General features: G+C 32.7%; 1 protein-coding gene across 2 annotated transcripts in view; it reads left to right on the forward strand.

Moving 5' to 3' along the window:
• Positions 1-18,434, forward strand: part of LOC114327019 (facilitated trehalose transporter Tret1) — a 49,499-nt gene that overhangs the window by 29,215 nt on the left and 1,850 nt on the right. For both annotated transcript variants that reach the window (XM_028275514.2, XM_028275513.2), the window contains exons 7-11: positions 4,461-4,559; positions 5,207-5,409; positions 5,506-5,721; positions 8,411-8,597; positions 16,112-16,252. In XM_028275514.2, the coding sequence (XP_028131315.1) occupies positions 4,461-4,559; positions 5,207-5,409; positions 5,506-5,721; positions 8,411-8,597; positions 16,112-16,252 (846 nt within the window). The remainder of the gene's footprint in view (positions 1-4,460; positions 4,560-5,206; positions 5,410-5,505; positions 5,722-8,410; positions 8,598-16,111; positions 16,253-18,434) is intronic.

An 18,434-nucleotide genomic window follows, 5' to 3' on the forward strand; every position in this document is an offset into this window, starting at 1 on the left:
CATTAGAATGTGACTTTTCATTATTGCTATGTTTATTATAAACACGGCAATAATGAAAAGTCACATTCTAATGTTTTGACAGTTCTCTTACGTCAAAAATTTTGACCTACGTAATAACGTTTTTGTAGTAAAAATACTATATTCCCAAATTATATGTATGTAATTATGTATATGTAAGTAACCAAGTCTAGAGACGTTACAATAGTAATGGGAGATCTAAATGCAAAAATCGGTAGAGGAAGTCAAGGTGATTTTATTGGAAACTTTGGACTGGGCACTCGTAACGAGAGAGGAGAAAGATTGGCTCAATTCTGCCAAGAGACCGATTTTATTGTCACGAATACTTATTATGATCTGCCGACCAGGAGACTCTATACATGGAAATCACCAGCAGACAACCAACATAACGTCATCAGAAACCAAATTGACTACCTTCTCATCTGCAAACGATACCGAAATTCCATAAAATCAGTAAAATCATACCCTGGAGCTGATGTGAGATCAGATCACAACCCAGTTGTAGGAAGGTTTAGAATTAATCTAAAGAAGCCTGTGGTTAAAACTAAAGTAGAGACGATACAAGTATCTCGTTTGAGAGATCCATCAACAAAAGAGCAAGTAACACTAAAAATTAAAGAAGAGCTCACCAAAATAGAAATTATTCCTACTGAAGATGCGAACAGGAAATGGCACATGTTAAAAGATGCTCTTATCCGCACATGTGAGACAACACTTACACCTAAACTAATTAAGAATAAAAATGAATGGATGACCGAGGAGATTCTAGATCTCATGGAAGCAAGGCGATCTTATAAAACCAAAGACAAAAACATGTATAATATTATACACACAGAAATAAGGAGAAAGATCAGAGAGGCAAAGGAAAGATGGTATAGTGACAGATGCGCAGAGATTGAACAGTTGGTAGAGAAACATGATAACTTAAACCTTCATAAGAAAATTAGTGAAATAACAGGCACTAATATTAAGAAAAAATCTGTTTTTATATTTTTTCTTTCTTTTTTTTTATTATTTTTTTATTTTTTTTTTATTTTTATTTTATTATTTTTTTTTATATTTCTTTTCTTTTTTTTTCTTTTCTTTTCTTTTCTTTTCTTTTTCTTTTAACATATAACAATTTACAAGAAATACTTACTCTATATTTTACAATTACAATTTAAGCTTAATATCTAAAATATGTTTATACAATAGTCGGTATACCAACTCATTATTTTCTAATGTTAATAAATAATTTAAATTAATGGGATGGTGGACATCAGTCAAAGAATACAGTGAATTTAAAAACATATTAACTTTATTAGAGATAAGAGAACAGGTCAAAATTTTGTGTTGTAGATTGCCCAACTGTCCACAAATACATTGTGGACTATCAGCTATATTAATTTTAAATAAATATGATGGAGTAAGACAGTGGTCAAATCTCATTCTGCATATAAAAAAGATATATAAAAAAAAATAGAAAAAAAATATAATAATTAAAAAAATATAAAAAAAATATGTAGATAAAAATGAATGACGAACTTGGACAGTCCATAGTAAAATAGCTTTCGAATGAAGTAGAGGGCTAAAGAAGAATGTTGCAGTTTTTGCTGTGGAACTCTGAGAACATCATTTGGAAAAAAATTAATAAAAATATATATATATAAAAAATTATTAAAAAAAAAATACAAAAATAATTATTTATTAGTAGAATTGTTTATTATATTAGTATTAGTTTTAGGATAAGATACGAAAAAATGACTAATAAAATAAAAAATAGTAAAATTGGCGAATGGATTTAGTGTCCGCAGTCATATAAACCCAAACAAACAACATTAAGAAAAAATCAAACATACTGCTGGATAAAAACGGAAAAATAATTATAGACGTCGGTGAAAGGCTTAAAAGATGGCAGGAATATATTCAAGAGCTATTTAAAGACGAACGGACTGAAACAGTACTAGAGCAGGAAAAGTTCGACAACGGCCCAGACATAACAGAAGATGAGGTACTAGAGGCGATAAAGCGAACAAAGAACAACAAGGCAACAGGTCCTGACCAAATACCTGTAGACATAATACGGTTAATAGAGGACCAGCAAATTGGAATATTGGTCGACTTATTTAATACAATATACAGTACAGGAATCATTCCCAGAGATTGGCTGCTGTCAACGTTCATAACACTGCCAAAAAAACCAAATGCAAAAGAATGCCAAGACCACCGGATAATAAGTTTAATGAGTCATACACTCAAAATATTTTTAAAAATTATACACCGGAGAATACATAACAAACTTGAGCAGGACATAAGCGACACGCAATTTGGATTTAGAAATGCAATGGGAACGAGGGAAGCCCTGTTCGCTGTAAATGTACTTGTGCAAAGGTGCATGGATGTTAATCAGCCAGTATATATGTGTTTCTTGGATTACAACAAAGCCTTCGATAAGGTCAGACATAACCGCCTTATCGAATTACTTGAAAAGAAAAACTTAGATATGAGGGACATCAGGATCATTAGTGCTATCTATTATAATCAGATCGCTGTGGTAAAAGAGAACAACGCCTTTTCAAATGAAATACGTATTGAGAGGGGCGTCAGACAGGGCTGTGTCCTGTCTCCTACTTTGTTCAATTTGTATTCAGAGGAAATAATCCAGGAAGCACTAGAAGACCTAACCACGGGAATAAAAGTAAATGGGCGACCAATCAATAATATACGGTTTGCCGACGACACTATTTTATTAGCCGAATGTCTTGAGGATTTACAACAAATGGTTGACAGAGTGGTAGAAGTCAGCCAAGAAAACGCACTGTCCCTAAACACAAAAAAGACACAATTTATGGTAATCACAAAAGTTCAACAGCGCCAAGAAAGCATAACAATACATGGAGAACAAATTAAAAAGGTTGAAAAATATAAATATTTGGGTACAATAATTAATGAAACTAATGAGTACACAGAAGAGATTAAAGCAAGAATAGGACAGGCAAGAAATGCTTTCAACAAACTAAAAAAAGTACTCTGTAGCAGGGACATTACAATTTCTTTAAAGATAAGACTTCTGAGATGCTACGTGTTCTCCGTATTATTCTATGGGTTGGAGGCTTGGACATTAAAGAAGGATGTTTCGGACAGATTAGAAGCCTTCGAGTTATGGGCCTACAGAAGAATATTAAGAATAAGTTGGGTGGATAGAGTCACGAATATCGAGGTGTTGAGAAGAATGGGAAAAGATAAAGAGATTTTAAATACAATTAAAGTCAGAAAACTGCAATATCTGGGACATGTTATGAGGGGCGAGCGTTATAACTTGTTACAATTGATAATGCAAGGAAGAATACAGGGTAGAAGGAGTCGCGGAAGAAGACGCATCTCCTGGTTAAACAATTTGAGAGCTTGGTTTAATTGCACTTCTGCTGATCTCTTTAGAGCAGCGGTATCGAAAGTGCGAATTGCCGTGATGGTTGCCAACCTTCTTAGAGGAGATGGCACATGAAGAAGAAGAATTATGTATATGTAACAGGTATAACAATAAATATAATAAACAAACTAAACATATTATTCTACCATAAAATTAACATAAAAATATGAACAAGTAGGAAAAAGAAGAGATTTTGAAATTTGTTTTTTATATTTTAATTCTTCCATTTTCAATAATATCAATTTTTTCTTTAAAATAATATATAAAAAAATATATACAAGTAGAATAACTTTTCTAGTAATTGATCAATTACACAATCCGTAGCAACACTCTTCCATGTTTAAATGCACGCACACTGTAATCTGTAATAGGTACTAACTAAACCAACGTTACCAATCTTCAAAATGGTTACAATACTGATATGCACAGCGTGCCCGCGCGCCGTTTCTAGACCCGTCGCTCTTTCAAAATTTTCAGACCTAGTTCCGAGTGACAGCGAGGTTTCTCCTGCGTTACCGTTACCAGTGCCAGTATTGGTAACAGCATATGAAGACGTGCCATGGATTACTTCTTGTCAGAAAAGGTTATATTTTCGTGCCAATATTTTCGTGGGTCTAGTTAGCTATTTACTGAATTAGGTACTATTAACAAGTATTTCTGTTTGGAATAAATGGAATTATTTCGTAGTAGTCATTTTTTTCGTAGTAGTCATTTTTTCGTAGTAGTCATTAGTAGTATTTTTATTTGCAAGATTTGTAACTGTTACCAATGGTAAAAGTGGTTACATGGACGCTTCGCCACTGCATTACGTATACATTGTTAGGGTGGGGAAGGTCTTATTATTATGGCATCACGTCCAGCAGGATTTGGCTGCCCTACCAATGCAATCAAAATATACTATTACCCTACACTTGCTCACATTTTTACACAGGCCAAGATCCCTAATGTGATTATTGACGTGCTAGCGTATGTATTGTATTGTTACTCGTATCCCACTACTAAGAAGAATATAACTTTATATGTCATATTTTAGGTTGGGCTACCAATCCTGCATCTGTTTACATAGCGGAAATAGCACACCCAAAAGTAAGAATGTCGTTAAATCAATTAGCGCCATCTTATGCGTCATTAGGTGAGTGATTTTTACAGGTATAATATAAGATAATTATGTAAAGTTGGTACTAGGACATGTTAGAACTTCTTTAATTTGTTCTTTTGAAGTCAGATTTAACACATTGTTGAAAGAATTACCTTTATTGGCAATACAACTACATCACTACTTACAAAATATTCAGAGAGATCTGGCAACCTACATTATTAATGAAAGTGAAATGTGAAAAACACAAAGATTGCGCTGGACAGGTCACCTTATAGGAATGGATAACGACAGAACACCTAGTAGAACGCTTAGCGGAACTATGGTAGGACGTCGTCTAGTGGGAAGACCAAGGAAGAGGTGGATAGACGAAGTGAGAACAGATGCTAAAGAGATATTGAGGGTGGACAACTGGAGGAGAGCAGCCAGGGACAGAGATACTTGGAGACAGATGTTGGTGGAGGCCAGGGCCTGACTTGGGCTTTAGCGCGATAGGAGAGAGGTAAATGTGAAATAGTTAAAAAGGAACAGGATGAAATGGTACAAAATCAATCAAACTAAAAAATGTAATTAGAAAGGATGTGCTTTTAAATGTAAATTCTGCTGGAGAGGGATAAACTGTAATAATTTTATAAGAATATTTTAAATTTTTTTTGCCTAGAAATAATTTTTTGGTATTTTAGGATTAATTTTCGGCTATATCTCCGGATACTATATAAGTTGGAGGATTGTTTCATGGATTACGATCCTTATAGTAATAGTACCCATCATAGGCGTATGCTTCTTACACGAAAGTCCACCATGGTTAATGCTAAAGGGAAGACATGATCAAGCTAGAAAATCCTTAAACTGGTTTCATAAATATCAACCACAACCACCCGAAATGGTACACAATCCTTTTCTTAGTATTATTACTATCATTAGCAACTTATTTTTTATATTAACAATATAAGGGGTAAAAATCATGGGTATGTTCTTGTAGGAAGAATCTTTTGCAGAACTTCAATTTAAAATGCTCAAGAAACAACAGGAGGAAATTGAGAAGAGGCGCAAAAAAATGAACAATATATTAGGAATTGCCAAAGAATTTTTAAAACCAACGGGATACAAACCGATTTTGATAATGACTCCTTTGTTTTTCTGTCAAGAATTTTCAGGAATATTCATAACAATGTTTTACTCCATAACATTTATAGAGGTATTTTTTTAATTATATATATATTATATACATACATATGGCACTCCGACTTTCTTGCCCTAATCCTAAACAATGGAAAATCTGTTTTCGGCAAAATACGTTTCTTTAGGCGTTACCCTCATCGTGGAGTAATGTCATATAATTTATTTAACTTAGAATCTGCGTAATGCTAGTGGCGGCTCGTGATTTTTACAATAGGGGAGGCTATACTTAGCTCTAAAATATCTAGACAAATTTGCACTAGCAAAAAAATGCGCCAAAAAATGTAATGTAAGGCCCCATAACATCATAACAATTCCATCGATCTTTGTAAGTAGATATGCATATGCATATCAAAATAAATACAGATTTGAAGTTTTGCAGTCCATACAGGTTGAAGGTTCACATTTTTTAAGATACTCAACTGAATTTTTTGAATTCTAAACGCGGCCTAATGTGAATCCAAAAACATGATAAATTACCGATATTTTGCTTTGGGTTACAAATATCGGAAAAAGTAATTTGAACAAGTTTTTCCATATATTATCCTAACCCCAAATACCAAATTTCATAACAAAACTCGCACTTTTAGTTTTTTTATTATTTTTAGTCAGGACCCTAAAATTCATTGTCCCGAGATGCACGCAACGGCAACGGAGCCGAGAAGCTAGTTAGCCTCCGTTGGTAAATCTCCGGGCAGCTTGTGATGACACCGTAGATGCCACTGTTATGACACCGGGTCTCCCTAAATGCCTGCTGCGCTACGCGGAGCATTAGCAACGGAGGCTGGCCGGCTTCTCGGCTCCGTTCATGCATCTCGGGATAACCCAGGGTCCTGTCTACAATAATAATAAAAAAACTGAGACGCAACCATGCGTTCTAATGCTAATGCTCCGTGCGTATGGATATTTAGTGATAATATGGAATTTACACGTTGTATAATAGTGAGAGTGCTTGTTGTTGAAGATAAACAAAACAGTGAAGCGTGTGTAAAAAATTTATGGGGAGGCTAAGCCTCCCTTGCCTCCTCTGACGAGCCGCCACTGCGTAATGCGCCTGTGTCGCTATTACCATTTCCGGTTTTGGCTCTCTCAGCATTAACAAGAGCGCCAATAAAGTAGTTTGCGTTACGCTACGATCGAGAGTGGATGTGTGATAAGTACCGTTAATTTTTGAATATTGCCTTATAAGTGATAATGTGTTACCCAAGAAAGATTACTCAAAGTAAAACTTACCTAGTGCCATAACTTGTGAAATGTCAGGTTGATAAGATCTAGACCTCGAATTTTGAATAGGGGTGCCTTAACAATAGCGCCTTATCATATTTTAAAGGTGAGTTTCAGGGTAAAGCAATGTCAATAATTATAAATAAATACTAGCATTAGATAGCTACACACATAATCAATATGAGTGCAGAATTTGGTTAAATTTGATACGGAAGTGACAGAGAAAAAAATGAGGAGTTCACATAACATCTTGCTTTTGCTCTACTGAAAAGTGTCTGATTTCATGATTATGGCGTTAATGAAATCGGGTTGCAATATACAGGGTGGTGAATCGCCAAACAGGACATAGGAAACCACGGGGAATTCTAAACTATTGAATTCCTGTTTCCTAATTATTTTACACCAAAGTCATTAGAAACTATGTGTAGAGGATTGAAATCTGCATTGAAAATATATTTTAAAATTGATTGTTTTACGAATTAAACACATTCGATCAGTAGCAACATATGGCGTAAAAACATGGATCATGTCAGAAAAGACAGTAAACCTTATTAATACTTTTGAAAGAATGATATTAAGGTGGATATTGGGACCCATTGGCGACAATGGTATGTGGATAATAAGGTTTAACCACGAGTTTTATTAATATTACAAAGAACCCTATAGAGCAAATTTTGCAAAAATACAAAGATTGTGCTTTGCAGGCCACTTTATAAGAATTTATACTGACAGAACACAACACATAGTAGAATCGAAATAAATTTCGACTCAATTCAAGCTTTCTGCTTAACCCAGGTATAAACATACCAAAAGGCACCGCCAGGAAAACATTTCACTTTGCAGTTCATAGAGCCCATATAAAACGAGTTTTTGTACTCTTTGCAGAGTATGGCATTAACAAAATAAGAAAATCTACGGTTTCGAGAGGAAGACAGATTTTGATCAAAACGAAACCGTAGATTTTCTTATTTTACATAGTAGAATGCTTAGCAGAACTTTAGTGGGACGTCGGCCAGTGGGAACACCCAAAAATATGTGGATAGACGAAGTGACAACCGATGCTAAAGAGATATTGAGGGTGGATGACTGGAGGAGAGCAGCCAGGGACAAAGATACCTGGAGGCGAAAGCTGGAGGAGACCAGCGCCCGACTTAGGCTGTAGCACCATAGGAGAGAGATAGAGAGAGGGAGTGAGAGAGAGAGAGAGAGAGAGAGAGAGAGAAAGAGAGAGAGAGAGAGAAATATAAGGAAATTTTACAGTGTGGTTCAAAGGTTATGAACCAAATAAAAATTTAGCAAAGTAAATAAAATACACAGTAACTTTGTTATTGATGAAGTAAGACCCATTGAGTATAGAATTTTTGAGATCGCCTGATTGTCCCCTAAGTGTGTTACTTTAAAAAAAAACACCCTTTATAAGTCTATAAACTGCTTAAAATATCATAATGCCTTGAACGATATTATATTATTATTCTGATTTTCAGGAAGCAGGATCTAACATAAATCCATACTATGCATCTGCTCTAATTGGATTAATTAGATTGGTGTTGACCATAGCTAATATTTTTATATTAAAATATATAACAAGAAGAGCAGCGATCATGTCAAGCGCCATTGGAATGGCTATATTTATGTACATATCTGGACAGTATACATTATGGATAAAACAAGGTAAATTAGTTTTTTCTACGAGTATATGAATCATCACTTTACGCGTATTTCGTTGATTACGACAAAACTAGGCATACATGAGGTTTGTTCCAACACAACTAGAAACCGTCCATGTAACGATCACCGTCCTGGGGTCGTATTTTCGAATTCAATCGAATTTTTTCGCATACGAGTTAACTCGAAAGAAAAATTTCGTATACGAATCTGAATGTGTATTTTTGAACGCCCTTCGAAATGATATACGTATACGAGAAGAATTTACACCGGCAACAGTGCAAATTCAAACAAAATTAGATTTAACCTTCATCTGAAGAGTCACAGTGTTGCCGTACTCTTTTGTTTATTTCTTCTATAATTTTAATCAATGGTATAATCACAGTATTAAAAACAAATAGCTAAAATATTAGCTAGAATCGAATCTTGAGCTTGCATAATACCTATTAGTAATATCGGTTTGCAAAGTCCACTATTTTGTTTATTATTATTTTTGTATCCAGTATTTACACTGATATTTTACTACTTTTTTCTTGTTTCAAAACGAGTTTTTAAATGCACGTTTATGTAATGTGATAGTATAAAAAAAAATGAGAATTTACACTGATATTTTACTAATTACCTTCCAAAAGTTTACTTTTTTGGGTATTCAAAACTATTTTTTAAATAATTTTATATAATAAGATAGTACACAAAAATTGAGGATATGGCAACGGTGTCATATGTCAAGCTTAGAGCTTAGACAATTATTTTAAACCAGCCATTGAAAAGAAAGTCCAACGTAAAAATAGTTTATACAATAACGATTAAAACTATCAATGACAACCAGTGGCGTAGCGTGAGTGTCGGCCGCCCGGGGCGGAAGACAATTTTGCCGCCCTCTTATTTAGGTATTTTAATTTATTGCATACTATACATTACATATATTAATTATAGAGAACTTTTCGGCGAGAACACTTATCATTATTTTGCATTATACAGGTTGGATTTTAAATAAAAAAGTTTATCTAAGTTTTACAATCACGTTTATTTTAACAAAAATTCTTTTACTTTAACTAATTAGATACATTGATATAACTTAGGTATTACCGGTACCTGTCACTTAAGATTAGGTACACCTTGACGATCGACAAAATTAAATAAAATCAATTTTTAATTAGAACTGGAACGATACTATAATAGTCTAGTAAAATAAAATTACACTACATGTAAATCAAAATGTAAATTCGTACAGGTTGAAACAAATTTTATATCAAAGTTTAGGTGGGTACAAACGATATTTTCAAGAAAGTATCCAAATCATACAAGGGGATCACTGTTTAAATAATTAAAAAGGGGTCATTTTTGCAAAAAAATTACTTTTTTAACTGCTGAAGTCATTCAATTACTAATGAAGGTCTACAGAATTATTTTCTGCAAAGTTGAAGGGTAAATATTTCACATAAGACTTACTAAATTAAATTTGACCCCCTATTTATTTAAATAATTATACATAAAATTTTAAAAACAAATTTGCAAAGAAATATTTTTAGCGTTTTAAATAAGCACTATAAAATATATTATTTTACTGGAGAAGTTGCGCTTTGTTATCAGTATTAATTGAAAAAAAAAATTGGTCCAAAAATATTTAATATTTTTTGAGATATTGAATTTGTTTCTACAGTTTTACTCTATTTTCAATTGCAAAAGCGCGGTTGTTGCCAAAGAAATATTCACCTGTATTAAATCTTCTTATTTTTATTTTTATGTATATTTTCGACAAATGTATTAATACATTCAAATTAAACTTCCCCCTAAAATGACATTTGAAAATTATTGAAATTTGTTTATAACTTTTTTTTTTTAATAACGTCGCGGGGATTAAATATTTTGAAATGCCGTTTCCATAATTGGATTCCTGGGAATTTTTCACTAATTAACAAATTTTTTTGTCTTCTTTTCCTCTTCTTTTTTTTTCTTGAAGTTATACTACTACGGGCCCTTTTAGGGTTAAGTTTCATTAAGAATGTTGAATCTCAAGTTGAAGATTCTAGACCTAAAAATATTAAGATTGGTCTAAAATCACTTTAATAAAATGTGGCTACTTACTGAGTTACAGGGTGTTTTATATAAATATTTAAAAATTATTTTTACCAAGTACTTTCAAACTATTTGACGTATCCTTATCATACTTGGCAGAAAGTGTGAGTTCTCTACAAACTACTAAATTGTGATAAATAAAAGTTTCAATCTACTACCAGAGGCGTACGACAGGGGATAGTTAATGGTTAACCCTTCCCAAATTCTGCGCCACTGATAGAAATACTATTTTAGCGAAATTTTCTGATTCTCCAATACTTTTTGTGTAAATAATATACTCTTTACTGGTAACGATTAAGTCATTAGTTTTCGAGATATTGGACGTTTAAAATGAAACGGCATAGTTATTTTGATTCATTAATAATTCATTCATTTTAAACTTCCAATATCTTGCAAACTAATGACTTTATCGATACCAATAAAGTTATTTACATACAAAATATTAGAGAATTGAAAAATTTCGCTAAAATAGTAATTCACTCAGTGGCGTAGAATTTGGGAAGGGTTAATCATTCACTATCCCCTGCCGTACGCCTCTGGCACTAGCTAGAAACGATTATTAATCACAATTTAGTAGGGTGTATAATAGCCACACTTTCTGCCAAGTATGATAAGGATACGTCAAATAGTTTTAAAGTACTTGGTAATAATAATTTTTAAATTTTTAAATAAAACACCCTGTAACTCAGTAAGTAGCCACATTTTATTTAAGAGATTTTAGTTAAATCTTAATATTTTTAGGTCTAAAATCTACAACTCACAGATTCAATATTCTTAATGAAATTTAACCCTAAAAGGGCCCATAGTAATATAACTCCAAGAAAAAAAAAAAAGAAGAAGAAAAAACGACAAAAAAATTTTGTTAATTAGTAAAAAATTCCCAGGAACCCAATTATCGAAACGGTATTTCAAAATACTTAATCTCCGCGACGTTATTAAAAAAACAAAATATAAACAAATTTGAATAATTTTCAAATGCCATTTTAGGGGGGAGTTTCGTTGAAATTTGAATTTATAAATACATTTATCGAAATTATCGATACAGATCAAAATAAAGAGATCTTATTCAGGTGAATATTTCTTTGGCAACAACCGCGTTTTTGCAATTGAAAATATAGTAACATTTAATAAACAAATTCAATATCTCAAAAAATATTAAATATTTTTTGACCATTTTTTTTTTGCTTAATACTGGTAACATAGCACAACTTCTTCTGTAAAAAAAGATATTTTATAGTGTTTATTTAAAACGCTAAAAATAATTTTTTGCAAATGTGTTTTTAAAGTTTTATATACAATTGTTTTAATAAAGAGGGGGTCAAATTTAATTAAATAAGTCTTATGTGAAATATTTACCCTTCAACTTTACAGAAAATAATCCTATTGACTTTGATTAGTAATTGAATGACCTCAGCAGTTAAAAAAGTAATTTTTTTGCAAAAATGACCTCTTTTTAATTATTTAAACAATGATCCCCTTGTATGATTTGGATACTTTTTTAAAAATATCTTTTGTATACACCTAAACTTTGATATAAAATTTGTTTCAACCTGTACGAATTTACATTTTGACTTTTTTTATTTTATTAGGCTATAATGTTTTATTTTTATTTTTATTGAAAAGTAATATGAGTATTTGTTAGAATTAAAAACAAAACTTGCGTCTTCAATTAACAATTTATACGTCTACTTTTTTTAAGAGCAAAGTCTTTAATTGCACCGTCAATGTCTATCCCATCACACACCTCTTGCTCAATAGACAAAATAGCCAAATTAGTTAGTCTGAGCGTGTGCTCACTACGGAGACCAAAGGGCTGTATCCTCGCTCCGACCCTCGCTCCCCGGTATTTATATTCGTGAATTCTCGCATTTAAAATAATGTATTTATTTTACATAGCGATCGATAATATAGTTTTGATCGCTATGTAAAATAAATACATTATTTTAAATGCGAGAATTCACGAATATAAATGCCAGGGAGCAAGGGTCGGAGCGAGAATACAATCCATTGCTCTCCGTAGGTAGTGAGCAAACCCTTAGAGTACTCATTGTCGATCTTAAATAATTTTTAATCAACTTCAATTTTGAAAAACTCCTCTCACAGCTGGCATTGCTTATAGCAACTGTGAAAAATAGTCGGAACATTATTAAAATATTCGGCAGAGTATCTTCCAGCTTGGATTTAACAATAAATTTAAATAATTCAAGCGAGTCTGCATTAATCAATTTCGTTGCCTATAGCAGCAACGAAAGCCCGCAGTCGAAGTTTTTCAAGCTTGAAACCCTGCTCGTCAATTTCTTCAGATGCGTAGTCTAGATTGCATTCAGTGTTGTCTGGATCTAATAATATAGCTGGCCGGCGTTAGATGAACAAACTTATCCGTTAAATTATGTTGCTGTTAAAAAGGCTCACGAATTTCTACAATAACTCTATCTCTATCTAACGAAGAAAACAGCTTTCGTCTCAACTCATTTTCACAAGACAAGTTAGCACCTCCAGTTCCGTCATCAAAAATATTCTTTCTTGTTATGCGCCTCCGAGGTTTTATGGAAACTCCAAGTTCTTCACACATATTTTTGCATAACCTACCTACAGCGCCATTTGCTCATTCCTCTCTTTTCTCTGTCAATATCATCTGCAATGTATTTACTTTCTGAGCGCACAATCTTATGTAGGTCCCCTTCTTTGTAAATATTTTTGTGCATCATTCACTTTATGTAGCATCGGTTGCCACAGGCCCAAAAAACAAAGAAAGGAAAATGACTGCATCGAAACTAGTGAAGCACCTGCATCTCTCCTAGTGTTTAAGCTTTCACCTGCATCTGTCAGTTTTTCCAAAGTGACGAGAATGTCTTTGTCATAATGCCATGTCACATTTACGGCATCGCCTCTTGCACTCCACCGCGTGTCTTGAATCCTTCTTTTGCCTGTAGCTGCTATCAGAACTTCCCAACGATGTGTCGATGAGGAAAAAAAGAATAGCAAAGTTCTAAAGCGCCGAAAAAAGTTGTGGTGATTGTTAGTCATAAACCGGGAATTTAGACAAGTCAGTATAGACGTTCTTGCCAGTCGCTACAAAATATCATTCAAAGAAAAGGAATTCATCACAAAATAAGTAATAATGAAAAATTCCGTGCTCCTTTCAATCGGTCCGAATTTGTAGTTGCGATACAAATATAAAATGGTTCAAATATTTACAAAATATTTTTATTATTTATTGTTAAATTTTGCCGCCCCTAAAAAGTGCCGCCTGGGGCGGGCCGCCCCTGCCGCCCCCACTACGCTACGCCACTGATGACAACTGAAATGACCTTGAAATGGCAACAAAAATTCGTATACGAGCATCCAAATTCGAATGGTTCATTCATACCCATTCGAGTCATCGTATACGAAAAAATTAGTACAAAAAGTGTTCGAAAATACAAGAAACTGAGTTTCGAGCGAAATTCTTCTAATTTCGTATGCGAAATATGCTCGAATGAATTCGAAAATAGGACGCCTGCGCAGTATCATGGAACGTATTATTTCGTTCCCATGGCATCCATGAAACGTTAATTATCTAGTAACGTGATCGTTACATGACGGTTCTTCGTCGTTTTGGAACAAACCCATAGTATACTACAGGCATAGTAAAACCTAATTGAAGTGAGCGTGAAATTTTGTGGTCCCTGCTCGGGCGCCACTGTGTGACAAATACAGTCGAAGACAGGATTCGTTTTTTGAGGACATTTATTTTAAAACCAAAACATACAAAAGATAAGGTATTTAGAGTTAATTACTTTCGTGTATGGAGAAGATAAAAAAAAATAAAAGGAGGCCAAGGCTCAATTTGGGCTGTAGTGCCGCAGAAGAAGACTTGCTAATTTCGTGATCATAATATATTTGGGATTATTATCACAATATATTGGGATTCTCCCATTGATTTTATAATATATTTTCTTATTGGACTTTTGTAAATTTCGGGTCGATGTGATGTTATTTGATACATGAATAAATGCTACTAAAAGACGATCGATTGTATTGGGAATAGCATTTATTTATTAAGGCGAAATGGCTACATAAGGAGAGGAAATCTCGATCAGCTCATCAGGGGTAAGACATGTAAGGATTTACGCTCAGCTCACGTAGGGGATAGGGTTGTGAACCGTCGAAATTGCTCAGCTCGCCAAGACGACGGGGTTCCGATGGTTTCGGCATATGGTCGGGATACGTTCAACTCACCTATTATACCTTGTTGATTATTCCCCGTTCAACACACCGAGAATAAGCAAATGGTTTTTCCGTTCCGTCTTTTATACTGTCAAAGACGGTATTAAAACACGTTTTGCTTAATACATTGGCGTAATCTAGACGATAATAGTAATTATGTACCAAGTCAGTAAAGTTACTCTTTATCGAAAGAGTCTGATATTATGAGCAGAGCAAGCGTAGCGAGCGAGGCGAATAACAGACGAGTTCGATAAAGATTCTTTACTGACGTGGTGGATACAAAATTTTATCGCCGACAATTTGATATTGGTTTTAACACTTACAATTTACAATTTAGGAATTGTTTTTAATTTTAGACGTAATAAAAATTTTTTGACAGTGATGACAGATGACTTTTGCATGATGGCTGCTTTCGATTTTTAATCGATAGTTATCAATATTGAATAATTAGTAAATCGGTAAAGTTTTGATTTATTTTATATGAATATAATTACAAAATACTACAGAATTTCACTTTTTGACATAAATTTAATTAACAATGTCGTAAATTGTGTACAATATTTTTAATAATTAAAGAAAATAAATTGTAAGATAACTCAAATAAATAATCGATTACTGCCATCGACCATTTACATTCAATCTCGATCAATCGCGGTAGGTAAAGTAAAATTCTTCTTTCAGTACAATAAACTGTTACTTTACTGCCGCAAATGAGGGCAAATGAGTACAATAATGAATGACTTTAGTGACGATTGGCGGTAAAATTATATTGTCGTCCCGTATTAAAGATTACATAAAACTTTCGACTATACAGTATGGGATTATAAGTGAAATTATAAGTACAAAGAAAATGGAAATGTGAGAACAAAAAAGAAATGAGAACAAAAAGAAAACAAGGCAGAGAAAGGAAAATAATACAAAAATAGACACGAAAAATTTCACACTCAATGGTACATCTACTGTCACTGAATAGTTTCATTTTTACCTTCATTTTTACATTTGTTTTGATTTATTTTTTGATTTATTTATTTACCTTTTATTTCTTTATTTTAATCAACCTATTCTGGGTCATTTTCTGGTAATTAACATAAGTTTGACGTAAAAGGTGCGTTTCAACGAGGAAAAAATTAGAAGAATCGGCAACTACCAGCTATACAAGGGCGTAAACTATTCAATAGCCGCAGCTTTACATGGAATGTAAGATTATTTCTAATAATGGTTAATTGTTCTAGGTGTTTCGACGGCAACATGGGTACCGGTAACCTCGTTGTTAATGTACGTCGTTTGCTCAGTGCTAGGTTTAATGTTTTTACCATTCATGCTAATTTCTGAACTCTTCCCTTTGGAAATCAGAGGCGTAGGATACACAATAGGTTTGTATAATATTTGTATATAGTACGTTCGTTAACGGTAAAATATTGCAAGACCTCTAAATTTAAAAGAACCTCTGATTTAGAAGAAATTTTGCAAAAAAGCTCATCTTATCCTCCTTTTCAAAAGTGATATGACTACAATGTGTGCTTTTTATTTTTAAGGGGTGAAAACTACCCTTTTTTTCCAAAAATTAAAAACAGCCGATATAAGCGTTATTTAAATCTAAATTATACTTATGTAGGTACGTTAAATAGTATGTTAAATATAGGAATTTGATTGTTTCTCATATTGAAATGTATTTTATAGTTTTATAACTATTTTTAAACCCTTAAAAACTACCCTCTAAATAGGAATTTGTATAAAAAATATTTTGTAACTTTAAATTAGGTAATGATGTATTTTGTAGTGATCTACACTTTATTTTATGTTAGCAATTTAGTTTATTAAGTATTTAATATTTTCAACCCTTTTAAACTCTACAAATACATTTATTAGATCATTCACTCACAGTAAAATATTGCAAAACCTGTGAATTTTAAACAACCGTTTGGGTTGACATGAAATTTGGCATTCACATAGCTAATAAGCCAAGGAAAAAAAGTTATATAGTACCGATGTGTACTTTTGCCCTAGGCGTGAGTTTCACCTCTTCTCGTGGGTGACAAAATATAGGTCCAAAATAAGTCCGGAAATGGATAAACTGACTAATTCTAAGCAACTTTTGTTCTATAAAGTTTCTTCACTCAGTCAATACTTTTCGAGTTATTTGCGAGTGAATATGTTCATTTTTTAATAAAAGAACCACGTTGTTAGACGGTTTTTCGCAAATAACTTAAAAAGTAATTATTTTATCGAAAAAATATTCCGAGCAGAAATATAGATTATGAAAAACTGAAAAAATCTGTGTATGTATGCAGTTTGGAGACCTAGTAGAACCAGAGTCGTAGCTAATGAAGTTCCAAAATACGGGGTGTTGAGATTTCTCGTACAAAGTGAAGATTTATTGATTGCTCTAAAACCGGTTGAGATATTCAAATGAAATTTGGTGGGTTTTAAGAGGTAGTTATATCGCATTTGTTGACAGACTTACTATTAAGAATTTTATATTCACCGTTGGCGCGCATACGAGTACTAGTCTGAATTAAAAAAAAATAGTACACCACGTAATAGTACGAGTTAACTTCTGTAATTTTCAAGATATTTCATTGTTCCAAAGCTTATTTTGTGGGGAATTGTAAGTGCTAAAAGTTTTTTAAACTTGGACTTTTTGGAGGTCTTTGATTTCTAAAGCATGCGATTCAAGGAGCTTAGAAAACTGCTTCCCACACTTACGTGCAAATTTAAAATATAGATATCTCACTCAGTTTTTACCATAGAGACATTAAAAAAACTGAATAAGTTTTAGTATGAAAAATCCTACATTTTAGTATTAATATATATATTTTTCAGATTTCTTTTAGTTTTTAAGTAATTTTGGAAAAATGGAAAACATTTATAAAATATCAAAAAATAATTTAATACTAAATTGAAATTTTTTTTTGAAACCTAAGCACTTTAAACTGGTTAAAATCTCAGAATGCGTAGTCAGTCTATAAGTAAACCTAATTGTGTATGGAATAATGTTAATTTTTATTTTTGTGGAAAATTCGCCAATTTAAATAATTATTCTTTTGATTTTTCAACGACATAATCGTTTTGTTTTTGTAATACCTCGGCCATTTTTTATCCAAATCACTTTTATCGTAACACCTTTTAAATGTATCAGTAAAATATTTAAAAGATGTTTCCATAATTTATTTCTAAAAATCTTTATTTCTTGCGTTACTTAATGATAAAATGTTTGATTCAAGGTTAATTCGAAAAAACCCCGATTTTAAGTAGGCTGTAGCTTAAATTGTGTTATTGCTATAACAATTTAAAGAACACCACTCCATTCACTAATTTAAAAGGTTTCTTTTTTAATTATAATGACTTTTTCGTAAAAATGCATAATTTTAGAAATATTTTTGAAAATCCACTCAAAAACATCAATTTCGATCGTGAATAACTTGCTAAATATCAATTTGCCGAAAAAGTCGTATATAAGATTTTTTACTCAGAATTGAAATATCTATCAATTTCCGAGGTTATTTTGAGGTTCAATATTTCCACCCCCGAGAAGGGGTGGTACCCACCCCCAGA

The sequence above is a fragment of the Diabrotica virgifera genome, chromosome 1 (genome assembly GCF_917563875.1).
Source record: "Diabrotica virgifera virgifera chromosome 1, PGI_DIABVI_V3a".
Taxonomy (NCBI): domain Eukaryota; kingdom Metazoa; phylum Arthropoda; class Insecta; order Coleoptera; family Chrysomelidae; genus Diabrotica; species Diabrotica virgifera.